Below are 25,570 nucleotides of genomic sequence, written 5' to 3'. Positions count from 1 at the left end.
CTTTAACACGTACTTTGCAACGTTTTTAGAATGTTTTATCTAAATGTACATTTAGGTATGGATATATCGTCTTAATTTGTAAGATACAGCAAAAAAAAAATAATTCAAATGAATTTTTTGCAAATGGCACAAAAAACTTTGTGCCATTTGTTAATGCATGCTTTACAACATTTTTTACATTTGCATCTGAATGTACATTTTAAGTTATTTAAAGTATTTAAATATTGTCACAACAGATTCTTTTTCTTAGTGGTTTTCAAATGCATTGTATTGTAATTGTAAATGCATTGCAGTGTTCAAGAAACATTTTACCATACTTTTATATATATATATATATATATATATATATATATATATATATATATATATATACAAATAAACAAATATGCATTGTTTACAACAGCAAGAGACAAGAGAGACACTGTGATAGTGAAACAAAGAAAATCATCACATTCCCCTGAGAGCAGATACGTTTTACGAAACCCCAGTAAAAGGATTCATGTTTGCAGGCAAGGTGCTGCCGCTTGTCATTTTTATCACATAAGATGGAAATTCTTTTGTTTCAGGGAACAGACCAACACGAAAGTGGGGGTTGACAGCAACCACCACGCACTTCCTCCCAGGGGCTGTTCGTTGTGCCCAGCCTACTTCCCAAAATAGCTTGAGAAGTTGCTCAGGCAGATGGGAGGCTGCTGATGCACCCCTCTATCTAAAGATCCAACCTTTAAGATGCATGACTACATTTCAGTTTAATATGCAGCTTGTGCATTGTTCAAGCTAGTGTGGAGGAAAAACAAAACATTATTTAATTCTGTATGTGGATTCTACTGTGGTGTTGATTTAGGCGTTTATTTAAAGATGTAATTTTACTGAGATGTATGAAGGAAAAAACTTTCTGACTATTTTGAATGTACATTTCTATAGCGGTATACTCAAGTGGGTTTCGGGGGGATTTTGCGCTCAAGAGAGCGTGAGTAAATTTCCTGCGGGGTTTACTTGCTGAATGCATAAATGCAATCTGCATTGTAAGTTGCAAGTGGTCTTGCAATGTTTAGAGATTACAGTATGCGTTTCCGAAAACCAAAATCAAAATGTCACATGCATTTTTAACATACGGTAATTAGAATGTAAATATTTTGTGTCGCTTCTGCTTAAGAGTTTAAATTTTAAAATTAAGAGAAATAGAAGTAAAAATGTACTCATCACTCTCAGGCCTTCCAAGACGAGTTTGTTTCTTCATGGGATCAGATTTGGAGATATTTAACATTACATCACTTAATCGGCAATGGATCCTCTGCAGTGAATGGGTGCCGTCAGAATGAAAAAGTTGACTCATCTGTTTTAGGAGATAAATATATGGCCAGGTCAAGCACTATTTTCAAGTGAAAACAGTCCTAAACAGTTAAACTAAAAAAATATATGTTAATGGATTTGAGATATGAAAAATATGATATGGGATATAAGAAAACAACAAAGGATGGACATGTCTTTAGGTTGTAATTCTTACGGATTATTGACTCTTTTGGCTAAAAGTGACTTTTAAAGTTAAAACACCATGATAGTGTATTTGTTACTTAAACACGTGCAACTTTTCCCTTCAGTGGACGTTAATCAATGGACTGGAGCCAGCTGCATGGCCTTATTGATTTATTGTTATAATGTTTTCATCAGCTGTTTGGACTCTCATTCTGACGGCACCCATTCACAGCAGAGCATCCATTGGTGAGCCAAGTGATAATGGTAGATTTCTCCAAACCTGTTCCGATGAAGAAACAAATGAATCTACATCATGGATGACCTGAGGGTGTGTATTTTCTTCATAAAATTTTATTTTAATCTGATATGAACTATAACACCGATAAAACCCTCCCCTCTTCGCATATCTCCAATTACTGTATAATATAAGTGTGTGTGTGTGTGCATGTTTTTGTGACATATCAGGACACAACTCTGTATAATGACATGGGTATGACACAGGTATTACAAGAAGAGGGTGACTTATGAGGACATAACTCACGTCCCCATTTTTTTGCTTATAAATCATACATAAACCGCTTATAAATCATACAGAATTTAAAAAAAAAAAAAATTTGAGAAAGTAAAAATGCACTAAGTTTCCTGTGAGGGTTAGGGTTAGGTGTAGGGTTGGTGTAGAGCCATAGAATATACAGTTTGTATAGTATAAAAACCATTACGCCTATGGGATGTCCCCACTTTTCACAAAAACAAACGCGTGTGTGTTTTTTGAACCATGTATTTAACCTGAAATTTTATATCGAAACCAAACCTACCACAATAGACATTTACTGTAGTAAAAAGTGTGACAACTTTCCCGGGTTTCCCTTATTTACATCTACGAACATGGCCACCTCAAAACTACACGCATATGCTGTACTGAAGGCTGTGTGGTTTCATGTCGAAAAAAACACACACACGGTATTACCGATTAATATTCCTCAATATGTCATCATGAATGTGTATTTTACCGTGTATGACCGTTCAAGTCTTCTCTCTCTCTCTTGGCATTCCGTCCCACGCGCGCAACTCCGCCCACGCGAGGATTTGCGTCAACCCGGCGCGTAGGAGTGAGACAGCAATGCAGTTTACATCGGAATATCCCCGCACAAGAGAGAAAGAGACAGTGCAAAGGATAGACAGCACCGATGAGCCTTCAACAGACTTTCTCTCCTTCGCGAGAGGCGGAGCGCTGCCTCGAGACAGCGGCCAGCACCGGGAGCAGTCGCGCGCACCAGCTGAGAAAGAGAGGTACGTAAACCCGAGTACTAATAGAAACATTTCATAGATGTACAGATGAGGAGGGTAGAGAATCAAAGCATGCTGATATGAGATGGGAATATTGACTCAGTATCTGAGTTATGTGCATGCATTAATCTCGTACAGATTGTGAATCAATAGTTTTGAGATCTCAGGTGAGTTTGGAGGGGAACCTGTTCTTGTTTTTGTGGATAATGGTGTAATGCACAGCTGTGTTTGCAACTATTTGTCATTGCATTTAAATGGGGCGTGATGGTGAAAGATCTGGTCGATGGGTTTGATCTTTTTATCTATGTGCACTTGAGCAAGGCACTCAAACCCTGGTTGTACCAAGTGGATAGTACCTGTAATAACTTTAAATTAAGTCACTTGGAATGATCAAATCTGCTTAATAAGTAGTACATAAAAGTTAAAATAAATTAAAATGAAGATCATCTTTTCACTGCTTGCTGCAAACATCAGAAGATAGATTGCTCATTCATTAACAGTTAACATCACTCATTTCCAGTTGAGAGTAGGACAAATGTATTGAAAGTTTGCAACTTTTGTGAGTAAACTTTATGTGACCATCCGACTGGATATGATGTATAGACCTTAGTCAGGACTCACTGAATTTTTACATGGTTGAAAACTGTGTGCTGGTACTAGATCATGTAATTTTGACGATTTCCAAAATAGTTTTTAAAAGCTTTTGTACACTGAAAGTTGTTAAAGAAAATGTTGTTAAAGAAAAGTCAAATCTGTTGAACACTGTATTTCTATCCCTCACAGCCTTGTTTTCATTCTTGTAGAAAATTAAATATGGCTCTACGCTGACTAAGCACTATACCCGTTAAAACTATGTGCGCAGAGTCAGAATGATCAATCTTTTTAAAAATTGTATCCTTATTCATTTTTTTATGTTGTTGTTTTACACAGTATTCCCTCCAAAAGTTTTGACGATAATTTTTCTATTAGGCTACGACTAGCTTAATAATTAAACATCACATATTCTTAAAAATAAAGCTCGTTGATGGGGGTTTTTTGCAGCGATGCCATGACCTCTTAAAAATTAAGGTTCTTCACTGGCATCAGTGGTTTGATGGAGAACCTTTAACATGCACATGACCTTTCCTTTGCACAAAATGTTCTTTATAGTGGATTATAATTTTCTTCAAATTATTAAAATGTCTTTTACACTAAGAAAAATATATATATTTTAGGTACTTTTTACTGAAAGTGTTTTTGTGGAACCTAAAATGCTTCTTCCACACTCTTAGAAATAAAGATTCTTTATTGGCATCAGTGTTTCCATGAAGAACTTTAGACATCCATGAAACCTTAACATTCCACTGAAGGTTCTTTAAAGTGGAGAAAGGTTCTTTAGATAATTAAATGTTCTTCACACAGCGATAAAATGATTCTTTTAAGAACTGTTCACCAAAAGGTTCTTTGCTGAACCAGAAATGGTTCTTCTGTGACATTGCTGCAAAAACACCTTGATTTTTAAGATTGTATAGTAAAAGTACTAAACTTTCAGACAGTCATAACGTGAGTTCACGGACCTGTCCTGGGAAATAAATAACATTGGTGAGCATTGCTTCTTGGTGAATTGAAATGTTTCTTGAAATGACAATGCTTTGTTTTGTTCTGCGTTTGCATGTGTAGCCATGTCAGTGCTGCTGCCACGTTCCTTGGGCGAGCTGCAACTTTACCGGATCCTGCAGAAGGCCAACTTGCTCTGCTACTATGAAGCCTTCATCCAGCAGGGCGGCGACGATGTGCAGCAGCTCTGCGAGGCCGGCGAGGAAGAATTCCTAGAGATCATGGCCCTTGTCGGAATGGCAAACAAACCCCTTCACGTTCGAAGACTCCAGAAGTCTCTACGGGATTGGGTCACCAACCCTTCCATTTTCAACCAACCGTTGACATCTCTTCCCGCTTGCAGTATACCGGTGTACAAGCTACCTGAAAGTTCCCACAGCAATGGGCAACAGAACCAGCTTGCTGTTCCGAGAGCATTATTACCCACAAGCCCCAGTCCTGGAAGACTGGATCTCAGCAGGGACGGGACGCCGGGTTGTTCCCCGCTCCAAGGGGCTAGCGAGAGTCGTTTTTGGGGAAGCGAGAGCGAACACAGCCTATCTCCATCTGGAGCTTGTTCCCCGTGTTCACCCCTCGACGCTCTAGATGCTCTCGATTCTGCTGCTGTCCAGTGCGTGATGGAGTGCGTAGAGCGACTAGCCCAAACGTTGCCCAAGAGCGACCCCACGGAAGTCAAAGAACACATCCGCGCCAATAAGAAGCTCAGCAAGATGATCGGCCATATATGCGAGATGAGCGAAGACAATCCACAGAAGGAGGCAGAGATTCGGAAGTACAGCGCCATCTATGGACGGTTCGATTCCAAGAGGCGGGACGGCCGGCAGCTTACGATGCACGAGGTTGGTTCGAATGCTAAGGTATTGATATTGTTGATTGTGCGGATTGACAGAAATTGCTGTTCCATACATTCTTAAAAATAATGGTTTTGTTGTTTTTGGAATATTTCTACTCTACAAAAGTTCTTTATAGGAGAAAACGTATATTTTTAGTTTTTTAAATTCCTCTTCATACTAAGTAAAGAGTGGCGCTTTTGTTTATTGTGTAGCTAACAGTCAACGAAGCATCTGCTCAACTGTGCATGAAAGATCTGTCGCTGCTGACCCGAAGAGATGAACTTTTCTCACTGGCCAGGCAGATTTCACGTGAAGTTACCTACAAATACACCCGCAGGAGCAGCAGGTAAGAAACAATTCTTCTCGACATTTGATTTTTAAAGAAAACTAATTGTTGAAATAGTAGATTAACACATTTGATTTAAAAAAACATATTTAAACGAAAGTAAGATACTCCATAATACCATATTTTAAATTGGGTGAGGAACTTTCTTGTTCTAAAGAGTGTTTTATTGGTCTTTTGACCTTTATGATTCATCAATATTCTTTTTCAACATCCTATAAGAACTTCATAGAGTGTATTAGCATTTGCAAACGTCACGTTACCAGACAAACATTTATGATTTTTTTAATTTTGAGCTTTGCCACTTTTCATGGTCTTTATTTATTCATATAAGGAGCATCTGTTTGTACGGTAAATGTTATTTAATTAAAATTGTTTTACCACAAAGATAGTATAAAGCACAAAATACATCTTCATTTTAGGTCCCAATGTGGTGATGAAGATGAACCATCTCCCAAGAGGATCAAATCTGAAGTAAGTTCTGTAGATTCAGTTCATATTCATAAACCTCACTGCGACAAATTGCTTTATTTGCATGAGATTCCTCAACTTTGCAATCATTTCGAGCTCCAGGTGGTTTCTCGGGACTTCTTTATTAGTTTTGCATTTCTGTCATGATATTTATTGCCAGCCGCCTTCCCATTGTGTCTGAATTAGCACTGTGTTTGTGTGTGCACTCTCTCTGTTAATAATCTCAGGAGAATAATTACTGTCATGATTCACTCTGAAATGTCGCGTTCACACAGCTTTTCCCATGAGCGACGGGCTGCGCCTCTGGGCGAACATCTAAAAGTAAATGATATCGTTGTTTCCGTAGCTCCGTAGGGCCTCTAAGTCAACGAAACCGTTGCAAACAAAGCTCTCAAGATGTCAAATTAAAACACTGTGATCAGTTTTAGTTGGCTTTAAAAAGCTTGTTTTTAACGGAAGTTATTTTTGTGGGGTTCCCTGGATAAAGAAAAGCTTAGTACACAAACGCGCAATCATTCATTTGCACAGGCGGAGAAGTACACAGTGGACTGAAAGACATAATTGACATCATCCTGTGGGTGCTTACCCACGCATGCCTGTCTCTGCCTGAGTCTAACGTCATACGTGGACACACCAGCTCTCTCTCACACACACACACACACATGTGATGACCTAAGAGGAAAATGCGGAGGTTGTCAAGGGGCGACATGAGGTGTAAATTCGTTCAAAGGTGACAACGACCAGAGATGCAAATAAATGAAGCCATCATGGAGATATAAAACACTTTCAATTTTGTCTCAGCTAATTTTATTGAAAGTTTGGCATGAGCTCATCTATTTCTTTCACTTTTTCTCACCTTCTCTTAGGATGGTGTGTATGATTTACAGGAGGCTCTTCACGTTCTTCATACGCGTCAAGAGACGGTGAGAGAACAGCTCGCAATCGCCAAATCAAAAGGAGAGGAGACAATCAGACATAGTCTACAGGTAGTCTGCAATAAGTTGATGTATCGTTATAGTTTGAACGTTGTTTTATTGTTGGAATTTTTCTGAAGAATATTGTTGGAATGTTGCTTCAAAAAACGGAATTATTTCAACTTGTCATTTTAATGTTTTTTTTAGCAATGTTTGCTTCAAGTTGCTTGTTTGGAAACAATGTTTGTTTGAATTTCAGGTTTTGAAAGAGTTTCAAACTTTTTTTTTTCAAACGGTTTAAATTCTGATGAAAACAGCTTTCAAAAAAACATTTTCAAACAACAACAAAAAAGCTCATTAGTCTAAACAATGTTGAAGCAAACATAACAAGAACAAAGTTCAAACAAGTTAGAATTAAACTTGAACTACAGTATGTTTGGAAACAACGTTCAGTTAAAAGTTTAGTTTGAAATTTAGTTTCAAAGTTATTTGAACTTTGCTCAAAACATTCTTTTGAATAAATGTTTGAAATGCTTGTTTGAACATCTGTTTATCAGTTGTTTTAAAATGTTTGCTTTTGAAAACTTAGCTTTTTTTGAAACCTTGTTGTGAAAATCTTTTACCTTCAGGTACAGCTGGACTCTCTGTTGGCAAAGCAGGTGGAGCTCTTGCGTGACGCTGCCGTTCAAGAGAGACTAAAATCGTTGGATTGGCGGATTCCAACTGCAGCACTGAAATACCTCGCTCCCACTGCTCAACACTGCAACAACGGCCTTTCACATCTCTCTGGTACATTTCTCCTCCTCTTCTTTGTTACTTACTGCTACTTTGCATTTGCATTAGTTTCAAGTTTTCATATCAGTAGTTAAGTTTATGGAACTTTCTATTTTTAAATACAGGTGAGAGACCCCTTAACTTGCGCCTGACAGATGTGCCGCTGGGGAGGCAACTAGCCAATGAGCTCAAAAGACATCACAAACAGATCACAGAGGAACGACATCAAAACCAACAGACGTCCGAAGAGAGAATGGCAGCGGCCACAGGTTAGTGCTCAAAGCCAGACCATGACTGATTCTTCACAACTTTGGAGTTGGAAATTAATCTGGAGTGAAGCTATTAAAGAAAAAAAAAACATAATCAATTTAGATTTGTGCACTTTGAAAAAACAAACATTCTAAAAAGCGATCTTCTGCCTGATGTCATAGGTTCTCGAAGAATATTTAATTCTTTAGTTCTTTAGAAAACATTCTTTGTAGAACCTAGAATGTGAATATAACATTAAGACCTTAAGGTTTTGTACCAAAACCTAGTTTGAAAGAAATAAGTACTTTTAATCTCAGAAGATGCACTAAATTGACAGTAAAGATTTTTACATTGTGACCAAAGATGCCTGTTGTTGTTGTTTACTTTTTATTCATCAGAGATTCCTAAAAAATTATTATTGTTACCACAAAAATATTAAGCAGCAGAACTGTTTTCTACTGATGATTGTAAGAAATGTTTCTTAAACACTAATTCAGCATATTAGTATTATTTCCGGAGGATCATTTGACAATAAAGACTGGAGTGATGATGCTGAAAATTCAACTTTGCATCACAGGAATAAATAACATTTTATAGTATATTAAAATAATAAAGTTATTTTAAATTGTAATAATATTTTTAAAAAAATTAGATTTTTTTACTGCACTTTTGACAGTCTTTTTTGATACTGTTTTCCTTTCAATATTACATCACTACTATCGATGCTTGTATAAATATTTTTTGTTATTCAGTTATTTATGTTCACACTGTATGTCTTTTACAAATATTACAAGGCATCTAAATATATAAAGATAAAGCACATATTCTACTTTAGTTCAGTCTCAATCTAGTCGAAATGCATTCTAGGATTGCCACACAGTACACAAAATACAAATGGTTCGGCTTTCAAATTTGGCCAAAACGTGGTATCTCTGAAGGCAGCGTTACGTTTGCCGCCTACCTTTTGGAACAACCTTCAAATGCTGTCTAGGTAGAGCGTTAATCTTGAAAGAGCCAGTGAAGAAACGCTGTACAGATTAAAATGGCTCTGGGCCCTGTTTTTGCATGCATGTTGTATCCTGGATTGGCACAGGTTTATCTCAGTATCATCCTGGCACATTGACACCTACACCGCTCCATTAAACCCTGATGTGTCAACGTAACGCATGTACCAGCAAGGCTTCAGAGAACTTTTTGTAATATATGCAATCTCTTGCATGCAAATGTCCCAGATGAAGGTAGCACTTTCTCTCTGAAACTCCTACCTGCCTGCGCAAGCTGCGTTAGCGCACTGCGAGTAGGTGAGGAAGGGGGTGAGGATTTACTCGTCTTTTTGACGTTTCGGGTTTTTTCTTCCGCCCAAATGTGGTGTTGACACTGATGTCAATCAGTGTCATTTACTGATCACACTGGTCTTTTGAACTGATTTGAATATCTGAAAAATACGTTTAATACCCTCAACTGTCAATTTGGTGACATAAATTTGAAACGTTAAAAAGTACCATCCTTTATTTTGGCGTAAGCTCTTTGTTTACTGGAAACTGCTGAATTGTGTTGAAAATTCCAGAACACTGAATTGAGACCTGCACCATTTGCACTTTTATGCTTGTTAAATTGTTTTTAAAACCACACAATGCACCAGTAACAGTGGAAAAAAAGTGGTGTAGAAATTATTTTTATTGAAAAATTGGTTGCACTTTATTTTACAGTACGTGTACTTACTGTATAGTGTACTTATAGTGTATTTATCTAAGAAAGTTCTGGTAATACAAGGTTACTACATGGGGTAGGGTTAGATTTAGGGGTAGGTTTAGGGTAAGTACCTAGTTATTACATAGTTATTGCAATAACTATAATAAGTACATAGTATGTACACAAGGAGCAGGACTGTAAAATAAAGTGCTACCGAAAAAATGCTAGTAAACATCACACATACAAAGAAGCAGCAAGCAACATGTTGAAATAAACGTGACATTTTGAAGTAGAAAGACTTAAATGGTGTTTCCTCAAATGGCCTGAGGGTACTTCATTAAAATATTTTATTACTGAAGTTTGAAGAGAATTTTTGAAGAGTTTTCGACATGATCAAACATGTATCTTTAAACTTGGTTCTTTGTTAGAACTTTAAAGCAATTATAATATTTAAGATTTGTATTTCAGAAAATGGGTCTCAGAAGGAGCCTGGGCTTTTGGACAAGAGAGCCATCAAATCAGAACCAGAGGACTCCAGATAACATCTTCAGCCTCAAAGTGAAACTTGGATTTTGTTTGCTCAGTGGATATAGAACTGAAACTGTGTGGCCTTAAGAACTGTAAATGACTAGAGATCCATTTATTTAGATTTTAAATTGTTTAAGAATTATTTTTATTTCTAATTTTAGAACAAAAAACTTGAATGTCTTGTGGTCTTGAAACTAAGACTGTATTTGTGCATCTTTTTGTACATAATCTGTGTTTGTTTATTTGATTGCATGTCTTATTCGTATAATATACTATTTTTTATTTAAAATATTCGTTAATTAACAGAAACACTGGAGTTTCGTTGAAAACCGTTGTGAAGTCCTAAGATAGTAGATAAGGTTAAATGATGACATTCATCTGTTCGTATCGTTTGTCATTGAGGATGAACTTAACGTAAAAGAATACTTAATATGTAGAATTAGCTTTGCGTGTTTTTGCGATTGCGTCAATTTCGATGTTAGTACAACAAAAGTTTATTGTGTATTTGTTACCAGCTCTAGCCTTGTTCTCAGTGTACGATGTTGTATATCTTGCTGTCGTTAAATGTTAACTGTTGCATTTTGACTGTGATTTTTCTTTAAAAACTTTTGTAAGTTAGCTGTGATAATCTTCCAATCTGTTTTTTTTTTTCTATACAAATTTGTTGTGTGTTTCACTCTTTATCTTGTCTTTGTAAAATCGTTCTACAAATAAAACCGAACTGGAAAAAAAACATTGTTAATGAGGTTTCTCTGTGGTTTGTAAACTTTTTTTTCATTACGTGGGTGTTTATAAAGTCAGTTTAAGACAAGTTTTCTAAAAATATGGAAACTTAAAGCCTGAAAATATCTAAAAGAAAAAAAAACTTGAGAGAATTTTTTTTATTTTTAATGCTTTTGTGTTCTCTTGCAAAATGTTTGTGTTTCCTTGAGAAACGTTTTATTTGTTCACACTACTTTAGAAACTATACGAGAGGAAACTATATTTCAGAGCTTTTGAGAATAAAGCAAATGCAGACATTTTGCAAAAATAAACAAAAACAGCAAATAATAATAATAATAATAAACTGAATCCCCTAAATAATAAAATGATAAATTGTATAACAATATTGAAGTTAAATTATATATAAAATATAACAAAATGTAAAATAAAAAAATGTTATTGCTTATAATTATGTATTTAATATGTTACATCTATCCATCTATGTTTTTCTGATCTTAAATCATTGATTTTTAGCTGTTTTCTGTTGTTGTTTTTCCTAAATCATCTGGTTTATGCTGTTTTGTTAAAATATCTGGTCCTAAATGGTTTATTTTGTTTTCACTAAATTTGTAAATTTATAATGTTTTTTTTTTTTTTTTTTTTTTTTTGCTGTTTTTTAGTCTTATTTCAGATAAAACAACTGGGTTTAACTTTTTTTTTTTTTTTTTTTTTTTTTTTTTTTTTGTTAAGTCAATTGGTTTTAGCTTTCTAATTTATGCTAGCAACATGCTAAGCAACACATTAGCAATATGCTAAATTAGGCTTATCATGCTAGAAACATCCTAAATCATTCTATTCAAACTATTTCACACTGAAAACCTTTAAACTTCATGCTACTTCAAACTTTCTGTTTAGGGTTTTTCAAGCCACCTTAAAGTTTGTCTACAAACTTTTTTTTTAAAAATCTAGTTCTGTATTTAATATTTGACATATAATACAGCAATAAACAAAATCAGCAAGTAATTGGAATATATTTACAATAAATAATAAAATATTGAACAATATAAATAATTTTATACATAATATAGAAAATAAAATGTATTAATAATAATTCAATATCTAATAATTTACAGCATTTACAATATTTACATATTTTACAGCGAATAAATATTTTTATAAATATATAAAAATATTAAATATTTGTAAAAATATAAATACAAAATAAGTATAAATATAAAATATATTTTAATTTAATAATATTAATTACATTAATTCACATGCATGTTTAATAATGTTTAATAAGTTGAATATTGTTAATATTTGATCATTTATTGGATTATATATTTTGTGTAATATAATGTTTATTATATATTATATTATATTATATTATATTATATTATATTATATTATATTATCATTTTGTAATTATATATATATATATATATATATATATATATATATATATGCTAAATATGTTTTTACATATTCTATGTTGTTGTCATAATGTGTGTGTGTATATATATATATATATATATATATATATATACACACACACACACATTATGACAACAACATAGAATATGTAAAAACATATTTAGCATATATATATATATATATATATATATATATATGTAAAAACGTATTTAGCTGTCTGTTTTATTATTATTTAAAAATATATTTAGCTGTTTGGCTGTCTGTTTTATTATTATGTAAAAACATATTTAGCTGTGTGTTTTATTATCCACACACACTACAGTGTGTGTGTGTGTGTGTGTGTGTGTGTGTGCATGTTTTTGTGACATATCAGGACACAACTCTGTATAATGACATGGGTATGACACAAGAAGAGGGTGACTTATGAGGACATAACCCATGTCCCCATTTTTCAAAACGCTTATAAATCATACAGAATGATTTTTTTTTTTTTTTTTTGAGAAGTAAAAATGCACAAAGTTTCCTGTGAGGCTTAGGGGTAGGGTTGGTGAAGGACCATAGAATATACAGTTTCTACATTATAAAAACCATTACGCCTATGGGATGTCCCCACTTTTCACAAAAACAAACATGTGTGTGTGTGTGTGTGGATAATGAAACTTTACCGCCCATTTATCTTTGCCATTTAACTTTATATAAGCAAGCTTACAACTTAAAACAGTTCACTTACAGATGCAGCCTGAAAAAGACAGCTCTCAATCTGGAAGCACCTCATAAAATCAAGCTGATCCAAGCAGCTTCCTGTTCTGTTTATGTCTCACTCACACACACACACACACGTTAATGCTAAAAATGCGCCCACGCTCCACACACACACACTCTCTTTTGCGTGTTCATCGGTCTCTTAGATCTACAGAAGCCTTACACGGGTGTTCCTCAGGAGGAACGTCACTGAACACCTACAGAACCATGTGTGTGTGTGAGCGGTTAGATCACTTGTGGTGACCCAGATGTGTGGGCGGGCAGTGCCTGGATGTGGGCGGAAACCTTTCGAACAGCACTGTCTGTGATGCAGGTTTTTGTCTTGATGAAAGTGTGATAGAGTTAGATGCACTTATAGAGGGCTAGGCTTATTTTGGTTAAAGAAAAAAAGAAAGCATTAATGAAGATTTCTTGAACTTTATTTTGGCTTTTCAAAGCAGGATTTCCCAAGAGGGCTCTCCTGATATCTCACTGTAGATCTGCTCTCTGTGTGAGGGAGGAAACACTGAGAGGGTGACTTTAACAGCTGATTTATTTGTAAGATATTGGCCTACTGCTTTTAAAATCCACTTGAATTGTCATGTGCATTAAAATGATAATATAATATAATATAATATAATATGATATAATAAACATTATATTACACAAAATATATAATCCAATAAATTATCAAATATTAACAATATTCAATATATATAAAATATAACAATCAGTATAACAATCAACAAACCATGTATATTCATTTTCACAAATATAAATATTTGTATTTAAATTTAAAAATATTTATACATATTTTATAAAAATGTATGCATATATTTGTAATAAATGTATTCTAAAATATCAAAATAATGTCAATTAAAATGTATTAAATTGACCTAATCGGTAACTAACGGGTAAATCAAATACGTAAATAATAATCACATTTTTGTAATTATTATTTGGTAATTGTTTTAAGGTATTATTTATTTATTATTTGATATTTAAATATGTTTAAAGTCCTTTAAATGTTGGAAATTGAAAACTTAATCCACCATAATTATCCATTAGTATCGTATGCTTTTGGAACACGTTTTGTTGTCTATTTTCTGGTTACAATAGTCTGATTCTGTCACTTTCTTTATTGTCCACAAGGTGGCAAGATAGCCCAAGACACTTCCATACAAGAGAAAGCTGCTTATAACGTATATGCTATGCTAATACACACACACACACACATATATATATATATATATATATATAGTAACCTTGTGAAAGAAGAGAAAAGAACAAACCATTAATCAGTTGACATAATTAATCATTTAACAGATTAGCAAAAAAATAAATAAAAAACACAGTTAGGACTCACTTTAAATAGATGTTTAGGATCATAAGGGTTTTAAATCCACATTCAATAAAAACTCCTCTTTTGTCTGACGTCCAGCCCTTCAGTTTTAGACCACGCTGTCTCTGAAGCAGTCAGAGTTTGCATTAGCTATTATAATAATAATTATACGGTGAGTACAGACTCAATCCACAGGTTCCTTCGCAGTCGATATATATATATATATATATATATATATATATATACTTACATGACATTTACATTTATTCATTTAGCAGACGCATTTATAAATGAGGAAAGTGGAAGCAATAAAAATCAACAAGAGAGCAATGATATATAAGTGCGATAAAAAGTCTCAGTTATCTTAATGCAGTACATGTAGCATGGGCTTTCAAATAATATAATAAATAAAAAGAAAACAGGTAGAATAAAAAAAGAATTGAGCAAGCTAATGTTAGAGGTCATAAGATTCAAGATTTTATTCGTCACATACAAAATTATATACACATAAACACACACACACAAAATTGCATAATAAATGACAATTGACAATGAATACAAAAAGATTAGTTAGATTTTTTTTAAAGAATAGAATTAGAATAGTGAGTGTTAAAGTTAGAGGGTCAAATAAAGATGGAAGAGATGTGATTTAAGCCGATTCTTGAAGATGGCTAAGGACTCAGCTGCTCGGATTGAGTTGGGGAGTTCATTCCACCAGAAGGGAACATTTAATTTAAAAGTCAGTAAAAGTGACTTTGTGCTTCTTTGGGATGGCACAATCAAGCAACGTTCACTTGCAGAACACAAGCTTCTAGAGGGGCACACAAGTCTGAAGTAATACATTTAGGTAAATGGGTGCAGAGCCAGTGGTAGTTTTGTAGGCAAACATCAATGCCTTGAATTTTATGCGAGCAGCTATTGGAAGCCAGTGCAAATTGATAAATAGAGGTGTGACGTGTATTCTTTTCGCCTCATTAAAAATTAATCTTGCTGCCGTGTTCTGAATTAAATGTAAAGGTTTGATAGAACTGGCTGGAAGACCTGCCAAGAGGGCATTGCAATAGTCCAGCCTGGACAGAACAAAAACTTGAACAAGGAGTTGTGCAGCATGTTCAGAAGGATAGGGCCTGATCTTCCTGATGTTGAATAAAGCAAATCTGCAGGATCAGACAGTGTATATGCCATAATGGGAGAGCATTTCATGAATGTGTTCAAAATAACACACTTCCATACTTCTCTTCTGCTCATCTGTTATTATATGTGTTCGGCTTGATGTTGTATTTTCAGTGATTTTTATCATCACTTGTTGTGTTCATAACACTAGCATAAGCCTACAGTTTACTGTACAGTATAAATCGTAAACCGCCTACTAATCTTATAATAAATATGCATTTTATAATATTATTATATTTATATAATATAATGAAATATTATAATAGTGTTTGCGGTTCAATACAAATGGATCAAGAAGATAATGATAATGTTAATGAACTGTAATGAAATGAAATGAACTAAATGAAATTTAGTTTAATAATCAAATGTATTATTAAACTAAATTTTATAATTTCATGTTTATTTAGAATGTTAAGCCATATGTTACTTTTCCTGACTCATTTGTTCAGAAGGCATAAGTAACTATAATATAATGTTATTTTATATATTACTATTAGTTAACAATAATTCATATTAATGAATGAGTTATATTAATACATCCATATAAACACATATCTTGTAAGACTGCAAAAATGTATTATAAATTTAAAAAATATTATATTATATTATGTTATAACCTATTATATTGTATTTTTTTGTTATATTATATTATATTATATTATATTATATTATATTATATTATTATATTATTATATTAACCTATACTATATTATGTATGCTTTTTATAATTAATGTTTATTATAGGAAATAATAATATTATAATTCATTACTGTTAAAATGTATTATAAAGCTTGACTTTATCAGACTAAAATGCTACTAAAATGTATTTTTTTACTATTAAGTTTTGGTTTTTAATAATTAATTAATATAATAATAATTAATTATATTATTTACATGTAATGAAATAATTTTTTTGTATAATTCTGTGTATTTGCACAAATGTTTGAATAATACGTGACGTAGTGACATCATCCGCGAGATACGGTATGTTAATTGTTACATAGCTGTAGTTCGACATATTATTTTCTCACACATTGTGTACAGCACAGCACGCAGCACACAGCCAGTCCCTACCAACAACAGTGAAGTGGTGTGCGTCATAATCCTGATTGACGCACGCCTGAGCCAATCATCGTTCACTGTGACGTAACGGCGTCCAATAGCGTGCGAGCAACGCTTCAGTGGGCGGATTCGATTCTGAAAACACACCGAGAGACGAGGGAAGAAACCAGAAACTGGCACGGCTGTCTAAAAAGCGGATATTCTTACAACTCACGGTGTAATATTACCCGCATTATTGTCCGAAGTCATTCTGTTTGGCCTGTCGGGCTTGAAATGTTACACTTTAGGTTCTCGAGGGCGTTAAAGGAGTTTTGCAAACCCAATCTAAGGCGCCTTTGGAAAACTAGTAATGTTACAGATAATGACATTAAAGCAGCCTCCGGAGGATGCACTTCTTCTTATAGACGAGCCCTGTGTACGCAGACCGATGGGGCCAACGAGAAGTGAGTAATGCAAGGGGTTGACAGACCCTGTTCAATATTGATATAAAATTGGATGGATTTTGTCCATTCATTCATTCATTCATTCATTCTTATGGGGGCCCCTCATCCCCTGCAAATGATTCCCATGCCTAGTTCAAGATGACAGATGTGAAGTATTTTTTGTTGTATATTTAGAGCTTATGATATTTTAGAATTACTATGAGGTTGTCAAGATGTTTAGGGCATGGTGCACAATAATTGAGCTTGTACAATGAATGGGGGACAAGGGTGGGCTTTTAGGGAGGTTTCTGATATATTTGAAGCACTTTTTAATTAAAACAAAGCTTATTTTCAGTGTGAATCGGATTAATGGACGTGTGGAATGTTCTAGAATCTATCTAAGATGCATTTTACCAAAATATTTTAGAGGAGACCAAATGTGAGGAATCAGTACATGATCATCTTCTATTAAAATAGTCTTTATTTGCATAAATGATTGGTAAACTGAATAAAATCAGCTGATGATGGCAATCCTTGTCCAATTCTAAAACCAAGCTGGCAGCTTTTAGAAATGTTATATTTGACAGTGTTTTTGATTAAATTGTAAATATGTTTACTGCAAGCAATGCTTTTCATCCTACCTTGTTATCATTAATAATTATTATTATTGCATTAGAATATTATATTTTTTAATATATAATTTTAATAATATTTAAAATAGTTGTGTATATATATATATATATATATATATATATATATATATATATATATAATTTTCAATAATATCTAAAATAGTTTAAATTACACATTTATTAAATATATATTCTTATTCATATTATTTCAAATTATTATACACAAACACACACACATAATGTTATATTTGGAATTTGGAATCACTTCTCGTTGAAACATCTCCTTGAAACATGGTAAATCAATCAGGTTCAGACAAGGTTAGTGAGTTTTAAAGGTGCCAAAGAATGCAAAAATACCTTTTATAAGGTGTTTGAACACAGTTGTGTGGCAACAGTGAAAACAACCAGCCTATAATGGTAAAAATCCACTCACTCATTGTTTTATAATATAAAAAATGTATAAACAGTCTCTCCACACAAGCAGTTCCAAACTATAGAGCATCATAGTCCTGCCCACAGCTGGTGCCAGAAATAAAAATTCAATTCAGTTTCAGCACTGACAGTTGGGGTATAAACCATAAAAACGTAACCATACATGGTAGACTTAAAACAGCTACGACTGTACTAAGCGATAGTATATGCCCATATAAACGCCAAAGGTTCATGGGGCACTAACCTTGTATTGAGATAAATTCCTTTTATTCGCGATGTCTTGGATAAGTACTTCATTACCCACAATCCTGAACAATCCCACAATCCCACAGTGATGCATCTGTTTGGTGGAACTCGTGTAACCGTCTGGTTAAACCCCCCGAAAGTCCGTAAAGACTGAAGATCATTAATAATCAAATAAAAACCTGTTACGTTTTTGCACGGTAGACTTATCAATGTAATCATGAGTTCCTTGGCTGCCATGATGGCTTTTTAAAGGAGGAAAACAAAAGTGTTAAAAGGGGTGAAAACCACTTCAGATCGGGTCATGTAACGTTAGTTGAGTGTAGCCTGTCCGAGGGTCAGCTTGTGGGTTTTGTAAGGGCCAGCATGAGGGACAAGACCTACAAAGTTTTGATGAGTTTTCCTGGGAGGTTGGTAACGTTATTTAGCATTATCGTCCACTTTAGCTAGGCTACTGTAGCCTTTATATGGTATGAGTCATAACAAGCATTTTATGATGCCACTGTCAAAACTATATTTAGCCTAGTGTGACGATGTGTGTTTAGGAAACACAAGAGGAGGGTACGATCCAATTGCTGGTATTTATTGCACAGAAAGGGAATACAAAATAAACAGTCCAAGGAGACAAACAAAACAAAACAAAAGAAGGAACCGGATGAAACGGTACGGGAACTCGGAAGAACGAGAAGGTAAGGGGAAGTCTCGGGAGACGAGAACATAGCTACACAGACGGTAAAGACTCCATACAAACAACAGAGAAGGACAGCTATTTATAGGGAAACTAACGACAAAGGATTGTCTGCACCTGTGTGATTAATTGGAGTGCAATTACTGTGAGACAGGACCAGACTAGAGGAATTAAAAAGTGCCTACGGTGAATTGCCTAAGGAGAAGTGAGCTCATTAGGGAACACCCAGGAAAACAGAGACTGACAGCGTGACATTACCCCCTCCCCTACGGAGCAGCTGCCAGATACTCCAGCTGAAACCCAGGAAAACCCAACAGAAAAGGAGGGAGGTGGAGCGGCGGCGGACTAGGGGGAGGGATGGAGGGTCAGAAAACAGAGACAGGAGAACCAGATAGAATGGACAGACAGAGACAAACAACTAGGTGGAATGGAGAGAGAAAGACAGGACAAACAGGTAAAATGGAAAGACAGAGACAAGAGAAGTGTAACACAAAACAAGGAGTCCAGGAGGGTGGTGGACCGACGGAGGATCAGGGGGAGGGACGGAGGGCCAGGTCCAAAGAAGGAGACAGAAAGAAAAACAAAAGAAAACAAAAACATGGGTCCATGGAGGACATCAAGTGATGCCCACCCAGGAGGAACAGAGGACCACCACACCCATGTGGTCAAGGCAGAAGCCCCCCCAGGTAGGGCTGCACGATATTGGGAAGAAATGACATTGCGATATTTTATTTTTCTGCGATATATATTGCGATTATTTTTTCTTACAAACCAATGGGGTGAGCACACTTACATTCTCATTTTAAATGATTTAAACATCGACACCATCGTGTCAATTGATTAATATGCGCGACGGAGAGAGAGCAAGACAGAGCTCGTGTTTGAAAACGGCTTGCTCTCTCTCGGTCTCTCTCTCGGTCTCTCTCTCTCTCTCTCTCTCTCTCAATTCAATTCATATTGCTTTATTGGCATGACATACAAAGGTACATATTGCCAAAGCATTGTACATATCAGAATAGAAACAAACAAAACAAAAATACATATATATATTCATAAGAGAAAAAAAGGAAGAAAAATTACATGCAAAATAAATCCATATACATTTCTATAAACATTGATGTTACTTCTAATGTACTCTCTCTCTGTCTCTCTCTCGCGCGCTCTCTCTCTAGCAGCAGCGGGCCAGCCCAGCGCTGCATCAGGCACGGTTCTGGTGTGTAAAGACACAGAAAATGCGAGGCAGCCACCACGCTTCTGGGACGCTTCAGACACGCTACGCTCACGCCACGCAGCCAGTGTGTCACCGGCCTCTGTCTCTCTCATGCACGCTCTTTCTGTCTCTCTGACTCGCGCGTGCTCTCTCTCTCTCTCTCTCTCTCTCTCTCTCTCTCTCTCTCGCGCGCTCTCTCTCTGTCTCTCTCTCGCGCGCTCTCTCTCTCTCTCTCTGTCTTTCTCGCGCGCTCCCTCTCTCTCTGCCCTGTTAAACTTGCATGTGGTTTTCAGTCCTGTCAATGATAAACTTTCACTCTATGATGGTTTAGCTGTGCAATTATTCCGCTAATCACATTCGTCAAGGGCCGGGGAGCAGCTGGCCCGTACAGTTAATGAATAACGGATCAACTACGACAGCCTACATCGCACATCCTGCGATGTGACTATCATGGATCCGTACACCGCGATATCGATGCTTAAACTACACATCGTGCAGCCCTACCCCCAGGGCGGAGCAGAGGGCCACCACGTCTTCGCAGTCGAGGCCGGAGTCCCCCAGGGCGGAGCGGAAGACCACCACGTCTTTGTGGTCGGCCCAATGGGAGGACAAAGATCACCAGTGACTTGACTCAGTCCTCGAAGATCACCGGTGACTACTAGCCTTGTCTCAGGAAAATCCATGCTACCTAGTCCTGACTCTGGAAGGTCATCAGTGACTAGCCCTGACTCTGGAAAGTTCGCTGGAACCTGACTCAACTCTGGAGAGTTCGCTGGAACCTGACTCGACCCTGGAGAGCTCGCTGGAACCTGACTCGACCCTGGAGAGCTCACTGGAACCTGACTCGACCCTAGAGAGTTCACTGGAACCTGACTCGACCCTGGAGAGTTCACTGGAACCTGACTCGACTCTGGAGAGTTCACTGGAACCTGACTCAACTCTGAAGAGTTCAGTGGAACCTGACTCGACTCAGGGGAGTTCACTGGAACCTGACTCGACTCTGGAAGGTCAACAGGAACTAGCCCTGACTCTGTAGGGTCAACGGTAACTAACCCTGACTCTGGAAGGTCGACGGTGACTAACCCTGACTCTGGAGGGTCCACGAACACCTGACTCGACTCTGGAGGGTCAACCGGAAACTGACTCAACTCTGGAAAGTCAACGGGCACCTGACTTGACCCGGGAAGGTCAACAGGAATCTGACTTGATTCAAGAGGAACAACTGGAACATGACTCGACTCTGGATGGTCAGCAGGAACTAGCCCTGACTCTGGAGGCTCAACGGTAACTAACTCTGACTCTGGAAGGTCGATGGTGACTAACCCTGACTCTGGAGGGTCCATGAACACCTGACTCAACTCAGGAAGATAAACCGAGAACTGACTCAACTCTGGAAAGTCAGTGGGCACCTGACTTGACTTGGGAAGGTCAACAGGAATCTGACTTGATTCAGGAGGATCAACTGGAACATGACTCGACTCTGGATGGTCAACAGGAACTAGCCCTGACTCCAGAGGGTCAACGGTAACTAACCCTGACTCTGAAAGGTCGACGGTGACTAACCCTGACTCTGGAGGGTCCATGAACACCTGACTCAACTCTAGAGGGTCAACCGGGAACTGACTCAACTCTGGAAAGTCAATGGGCACCTGACTTGACTCTGGATTGCCTGTGGAGACGGCCAATGAACAAACCCCGACCAATGAACAAATGCCAGTCATCATATAGCTGCTAGAGGTACAATGTCAGCGACAAAGAGCAATTGAAAGTGTTGTGTGTTGGGATGTCACAGACCACTGAGGACACGGTGCTTAACCTTTATTTTTTTTCGAAGGAAATGTCCAGGGAAAAAAACAAAACAGAAAAGTCCTATACTTTGTGCTACCATTTTACACCGGACTCGACTGCCTCTCAAACGAGGGTCAGTTCAGCGCAACTGTCCAGAATCCAGGCAAAGTAAGTGATGACGCGTCATAATTTGTTTTCCAAAAGAGCTTCTCGCTCTCTGTAAGGCTAATGTTGCTAAAGCTAACATTGGGTCTCATTCACTAAATATGCGTAGGCACAGATTTTTGCGTGAAATGTGCGTACGGACGTTTTCACGAATAAATCATGATTGATCAAAAACTTTCGTACTAAAATTTATTCTAAATGTACGAAAAGATTCAAGGACAACTCATACCACACGTACGCAATAATCATGTACAACCGGGGCCTTATAAGCATGTGTTAAGAACCCTATATAATTAGATGTTATTGATAAATTATAGTTACAGTTCCAATTATATTAATATATATATATTATATATATAATATATATATATTAGAGGTCCAAACAACAATCACCTGATCTATCCTTCTATAAATGCTTATTAATGTGTCTCATCTTGTGTTTAGAGGCATGGCACACTTGGTACTGCTTGAAGACATTGCGGCGCGTGCTCTAAGGAGAGAGCGCGTCTTTAGAGAGCGCACAGATATGTTCGTTCAGTCGTTTTAGGTTGCCCAGAGAAGTCCGCATTGATTTATGCAACTCACTGGAACCACACCTAAGTAGGGATGGGTATCATTAAGGTTTTAACGGTATTACTACTCTTACCGATACTGCTTAACGGTCCGGTACTTTAACAATATTCTTATCGGTACTTTGTGTTGTGTTAGGCAGTCGAAAACATTTCTCTGTCTGCACATAATGCACTTTTGAAAGATGCTTTGACAGATTGCTTGTGTTTCTGCCCTTACATGCAAAAATTTTGTTGCACTTATGACAACCACTGTATCTTATGACAACCACTGCATCCACTCTAGTGAAGTATAACCACACTTTGGAACGTTTTGCTGTCTCCGCCATCGTCACTCTTTGTATTAAGCAGGAGTTTTTGTACTGTAAGGGGCTGTTTGCATAGCCTGGTAATACCAGACTCTGCTACTTCACTTTGCTTCGTAGACAGAGTCTGTAATGGCATAATAGAGAAGTGTTTTCTCTCTCGCTAGGGGGCGCTTGTCTGAAGTTTAAAATCATTGGTTACCCGTAAGCCAATCAGATACGTTTAGTTATGTTATGCGCCTGTACAGCCGCATCGAAGCACAGACATCATGCATCGAACTCAAATCTATGATTGAACTTCCACTGTAAACCTGTCGTTAAACACTCTTCTTGTTCTGGCTTCAGTTTGAAAAAGAGTTGAATGTTCTCCATAACAGAGCGAATTGCATCCCGTGTCTCGTTTCCCATTTCCGCGGTCGTTTCGGTTTTCGATTTCTCTAACCTACAATTTAAAACTCGGTGCTTAGCATCTACGTCACGGCTCTCAGCCCACCCTCTGCTCGTTGATTGGCCCGGCTGTTTTCAGACCGGTGGCAAACAGAAAGCTCTGACGCTGTATCAGACTGAGTACAGAAGCGAAATGAAATTCAGCGGAAGTAGGAAGTCTGATGTAGTCAGGCTACTGTTTGCATATTGCATATAAAAACGTGTGGAAAACGCTAGGCACTCCGCTTTCTGATTTTTTCCCCCAAAGCCTTCGGGCAATTGCGCTCCTGAGGAGTCTGCCGTTGCTAAGCAACCATTACCTGCTCTCTCCATGAAGACCGGAAATTTCAGCAATGGATGAATGGATTTGCAGCACTAAAAACTGGTTGCAGTAGCCCTGCTACTAAATTAATTAAAAAATCTACATACAGCTATCAGCTGTTCCTTCATCTTGGCTGAGCTTCAACGTTGTTACGGAAAAGGTGAGGAAGCTACATGACCTGCAGTGCACTTGCGGCATTCTGAAAAGTTGAGATGTTTTTTACTCGATGCGGTGCGGATGCGCCTGAAAAAAACGAGCTCGTCGGACCGCGTTGCTTCCATTATGAGCGCACATAACGTGCACCTGCATTTGAACGAACTTGAGCTCTAAAAAGACGAGATGACATGATGTGAACGGCCCCTTATGCGTGTGTGTGCGCCGCGCTCATTCTTGTTGTGTGTGGATGTGACTGACAGATAGCCTCCGCGGCGCGCATTAGAGATCTCTTAGATCTCACAGACAAACGTATTAATAATATCGCAAATTAGAAATGTTTGGTAAGATAAAATGTGCACGATAACATCATTAAGCAAATCTCTTCGCCATCATCACTCTTTATTACTAAGCGGGAGTTTTCATACTGGTATGTCTGTGCGTGCACCTCGCTCGTTCTTGTTGTGTGTGTGTGTGTGTGTGTGTGTGACTGACAGACAGCTTCCGCGGCGCGCATGACCGATCTCGCAGATCTCACAGACAAACGTCTTAATATGATCGCACTAGTGTTCCGGTACTTCGGTACCAAGTCGGTACTAAAAAAATTTAAATGTGACGGTACCAGGTTTCTTTAAGTACCGGTAGTACCGAGGTCCCGTTCAAACCCGGTTCAGCGTTATGATTTCCGCGAAGCAGAAAACCAGGACGGAATCTCAAAATCTAGTCATGAAAATGAAACTTACATTTTAATATGGACAGTCATGGAATTTGTCAAAGTTAGCATAAATTAATCAAATCTCCATGTGGACCAGTATCTGTAAATGTTAAGCCTCAAAAGTTGTTTGAAATATGAATTTGTGTTCTGCGCGTCTCTGTGTGAATTAATGAATGGCAGAGACGTGCGGTTTTGTTACATAGACTGAAGCGCATGACGCTTGCATTAATGTCAGCATCTGAGCTTCAGAGTTCTCTCTCCATCAAGCAATCTGTACTTTTCAGTTCATCTCAATGGACGCACAGCGCACCTGTATTTTATGCTCTGTAAACTCTTTGTGAAGGCGCAAGACTCACCATGGCTTTACTGATAGCGCTGTTTCTCACACATGCAAAGAGAGAGAGAGCGAGAGTCTTACCACGCTGAATCGACACGCTATATGTAAACTATTCTTTGTTGTCTTCTCCTGTCAAAATAATGATGTTCATTTTCGAACAAGCAGAAGACATACCGGTTTCTCTGGTAGTGGGCAGAGCTAATGCGCAAATGGCAATTTCATTGGCTGGCGCTGATCTTGTACCATCCCTGTTTTGATTTCAGCAAATCAGTTTGACCGAACGCAGACAACGTGATTAATATTCATGAACCCAGCAGCTCATCAATTCATAGTGCATTGTATGTACATTAGTATGATAGTAGAATTAGTAGTAGTATTATCTTTTAATAATAATTAATATGATCTATTACTATTTTTTTTTACAGAAACCCTCAATGACCAAAAATATCTTAAACATCACCACCAGTCTTAAGTTCAGTTAAAATGACAAATATGCATTCATTAGGCCTAAAAGTAAATTTTTACATAAAGGCATTGTGCTAGAAA

General features: G+C 36.9%; 2 protein-coding genes across 4 annotated transcripts in view; both read left to right on the top strand.

The window, feature by feature from the left end:
• Positions 1–1,740: 1,740 nt before the first annotated feature.
• LOC127986806 (NGFI-A-binding protein 1) lies at positions 1,741–10,768 on the top strand. Of its 2 annotated transcripts, none has more exons than XM_052589040.1 (8): positions 1,741–2,766; positions 4,423–5,216; positions 5,405–5,538; positions 5,958–6,009; positions 6,873–6,992; positions 7,550–7,709; positions 7,820–7,963; positions 10,104–10,768. In XM_052589040.1, the coding sequence occupies exons 1-8, from the start codon at positions 2,664–2,666 to the stop codon at positions 10,175–10,177; spliced, it is 1,581 nt and encodes a 526-aa protein (XP_052445000.1). In that variant the 5' UTR covers positions 1,741–2,663; the 3' UTR covers positions 10,178–10,768. The 2 variants fall into 2 exon arrangements, with proteins under 2 accessions (XP_052445000.1, XP_052445001.1); XM_052589041.1 differs by having other exon boundaries at positions 1,750–2,766; positions 4,423–5,198.
• A 5,984-nt stretch (positions 10,769–16,752) lies between these two features.
• Positions 16,753–25,570, top strand: part of LOC127987406 (glutaminase kidney isoform, mitochondrial) — a 32,834-nt gene continuing 24,016 nt past the window's right edge. For both annotated transcript variants that reach the window (XM_052589724.1, XM_052589723.1), the window contains exon 1: positions 16,753–17,060. In XM_052589724.1, the coding sequence (XP_052445684.1) occupies positions 16,891–17,060 (170 nt within the window). In that variant the 5' untranslated portion in view covers positions 16,753–16,890. The remainder of the gene's footprint in view (positions 17,061–25,570) is intronic.

The sequence above is a fragment of the Carassius gibelio genome, chromosome B22 (genome assembly GCF_023724105.1).
Source record: "Carassius gibelio isolate Cgi1373 ecotype wild population from Czech Republic chromosome B22, carGib1.2-hapl.c, whole genome shotgun sequence".
Classification (NCBI taxonomy): Eukaryota; Metazoa; Chordata; class Actinopteri; order Cypriniformes; family Cyprinidae; genus Carassius; species Carassius gibelio.
This window is presented reverse-complemented; position numbering and strand designations above follow the sequence as displayed.

Bases quoted from the DNA above. Each gene is read 5' to 3' on its own strand.
- LOC127986806 (XM_052589040.1), top strand. From the start codon at position 2,664: ATGAGCCTTCAACAGACTTTCTCTCCTTCGCGAGAGGCGGAGCGCTGC. The intron at 5,217-5,404 runs GTATTGATATTG...TTTATTGTGTAG, and splicing joins AGGTTGGTTCGAATGCTAAG to CTAACAGTCAACGAAGCATC. The intron at 6,010-6,872 runs GTAAGTTCTGTA...ACCTTCTCTTAG, and splicing joins CCAAGAGGATCAAATCTGAA to GATGGTGTGTATGATTTACA.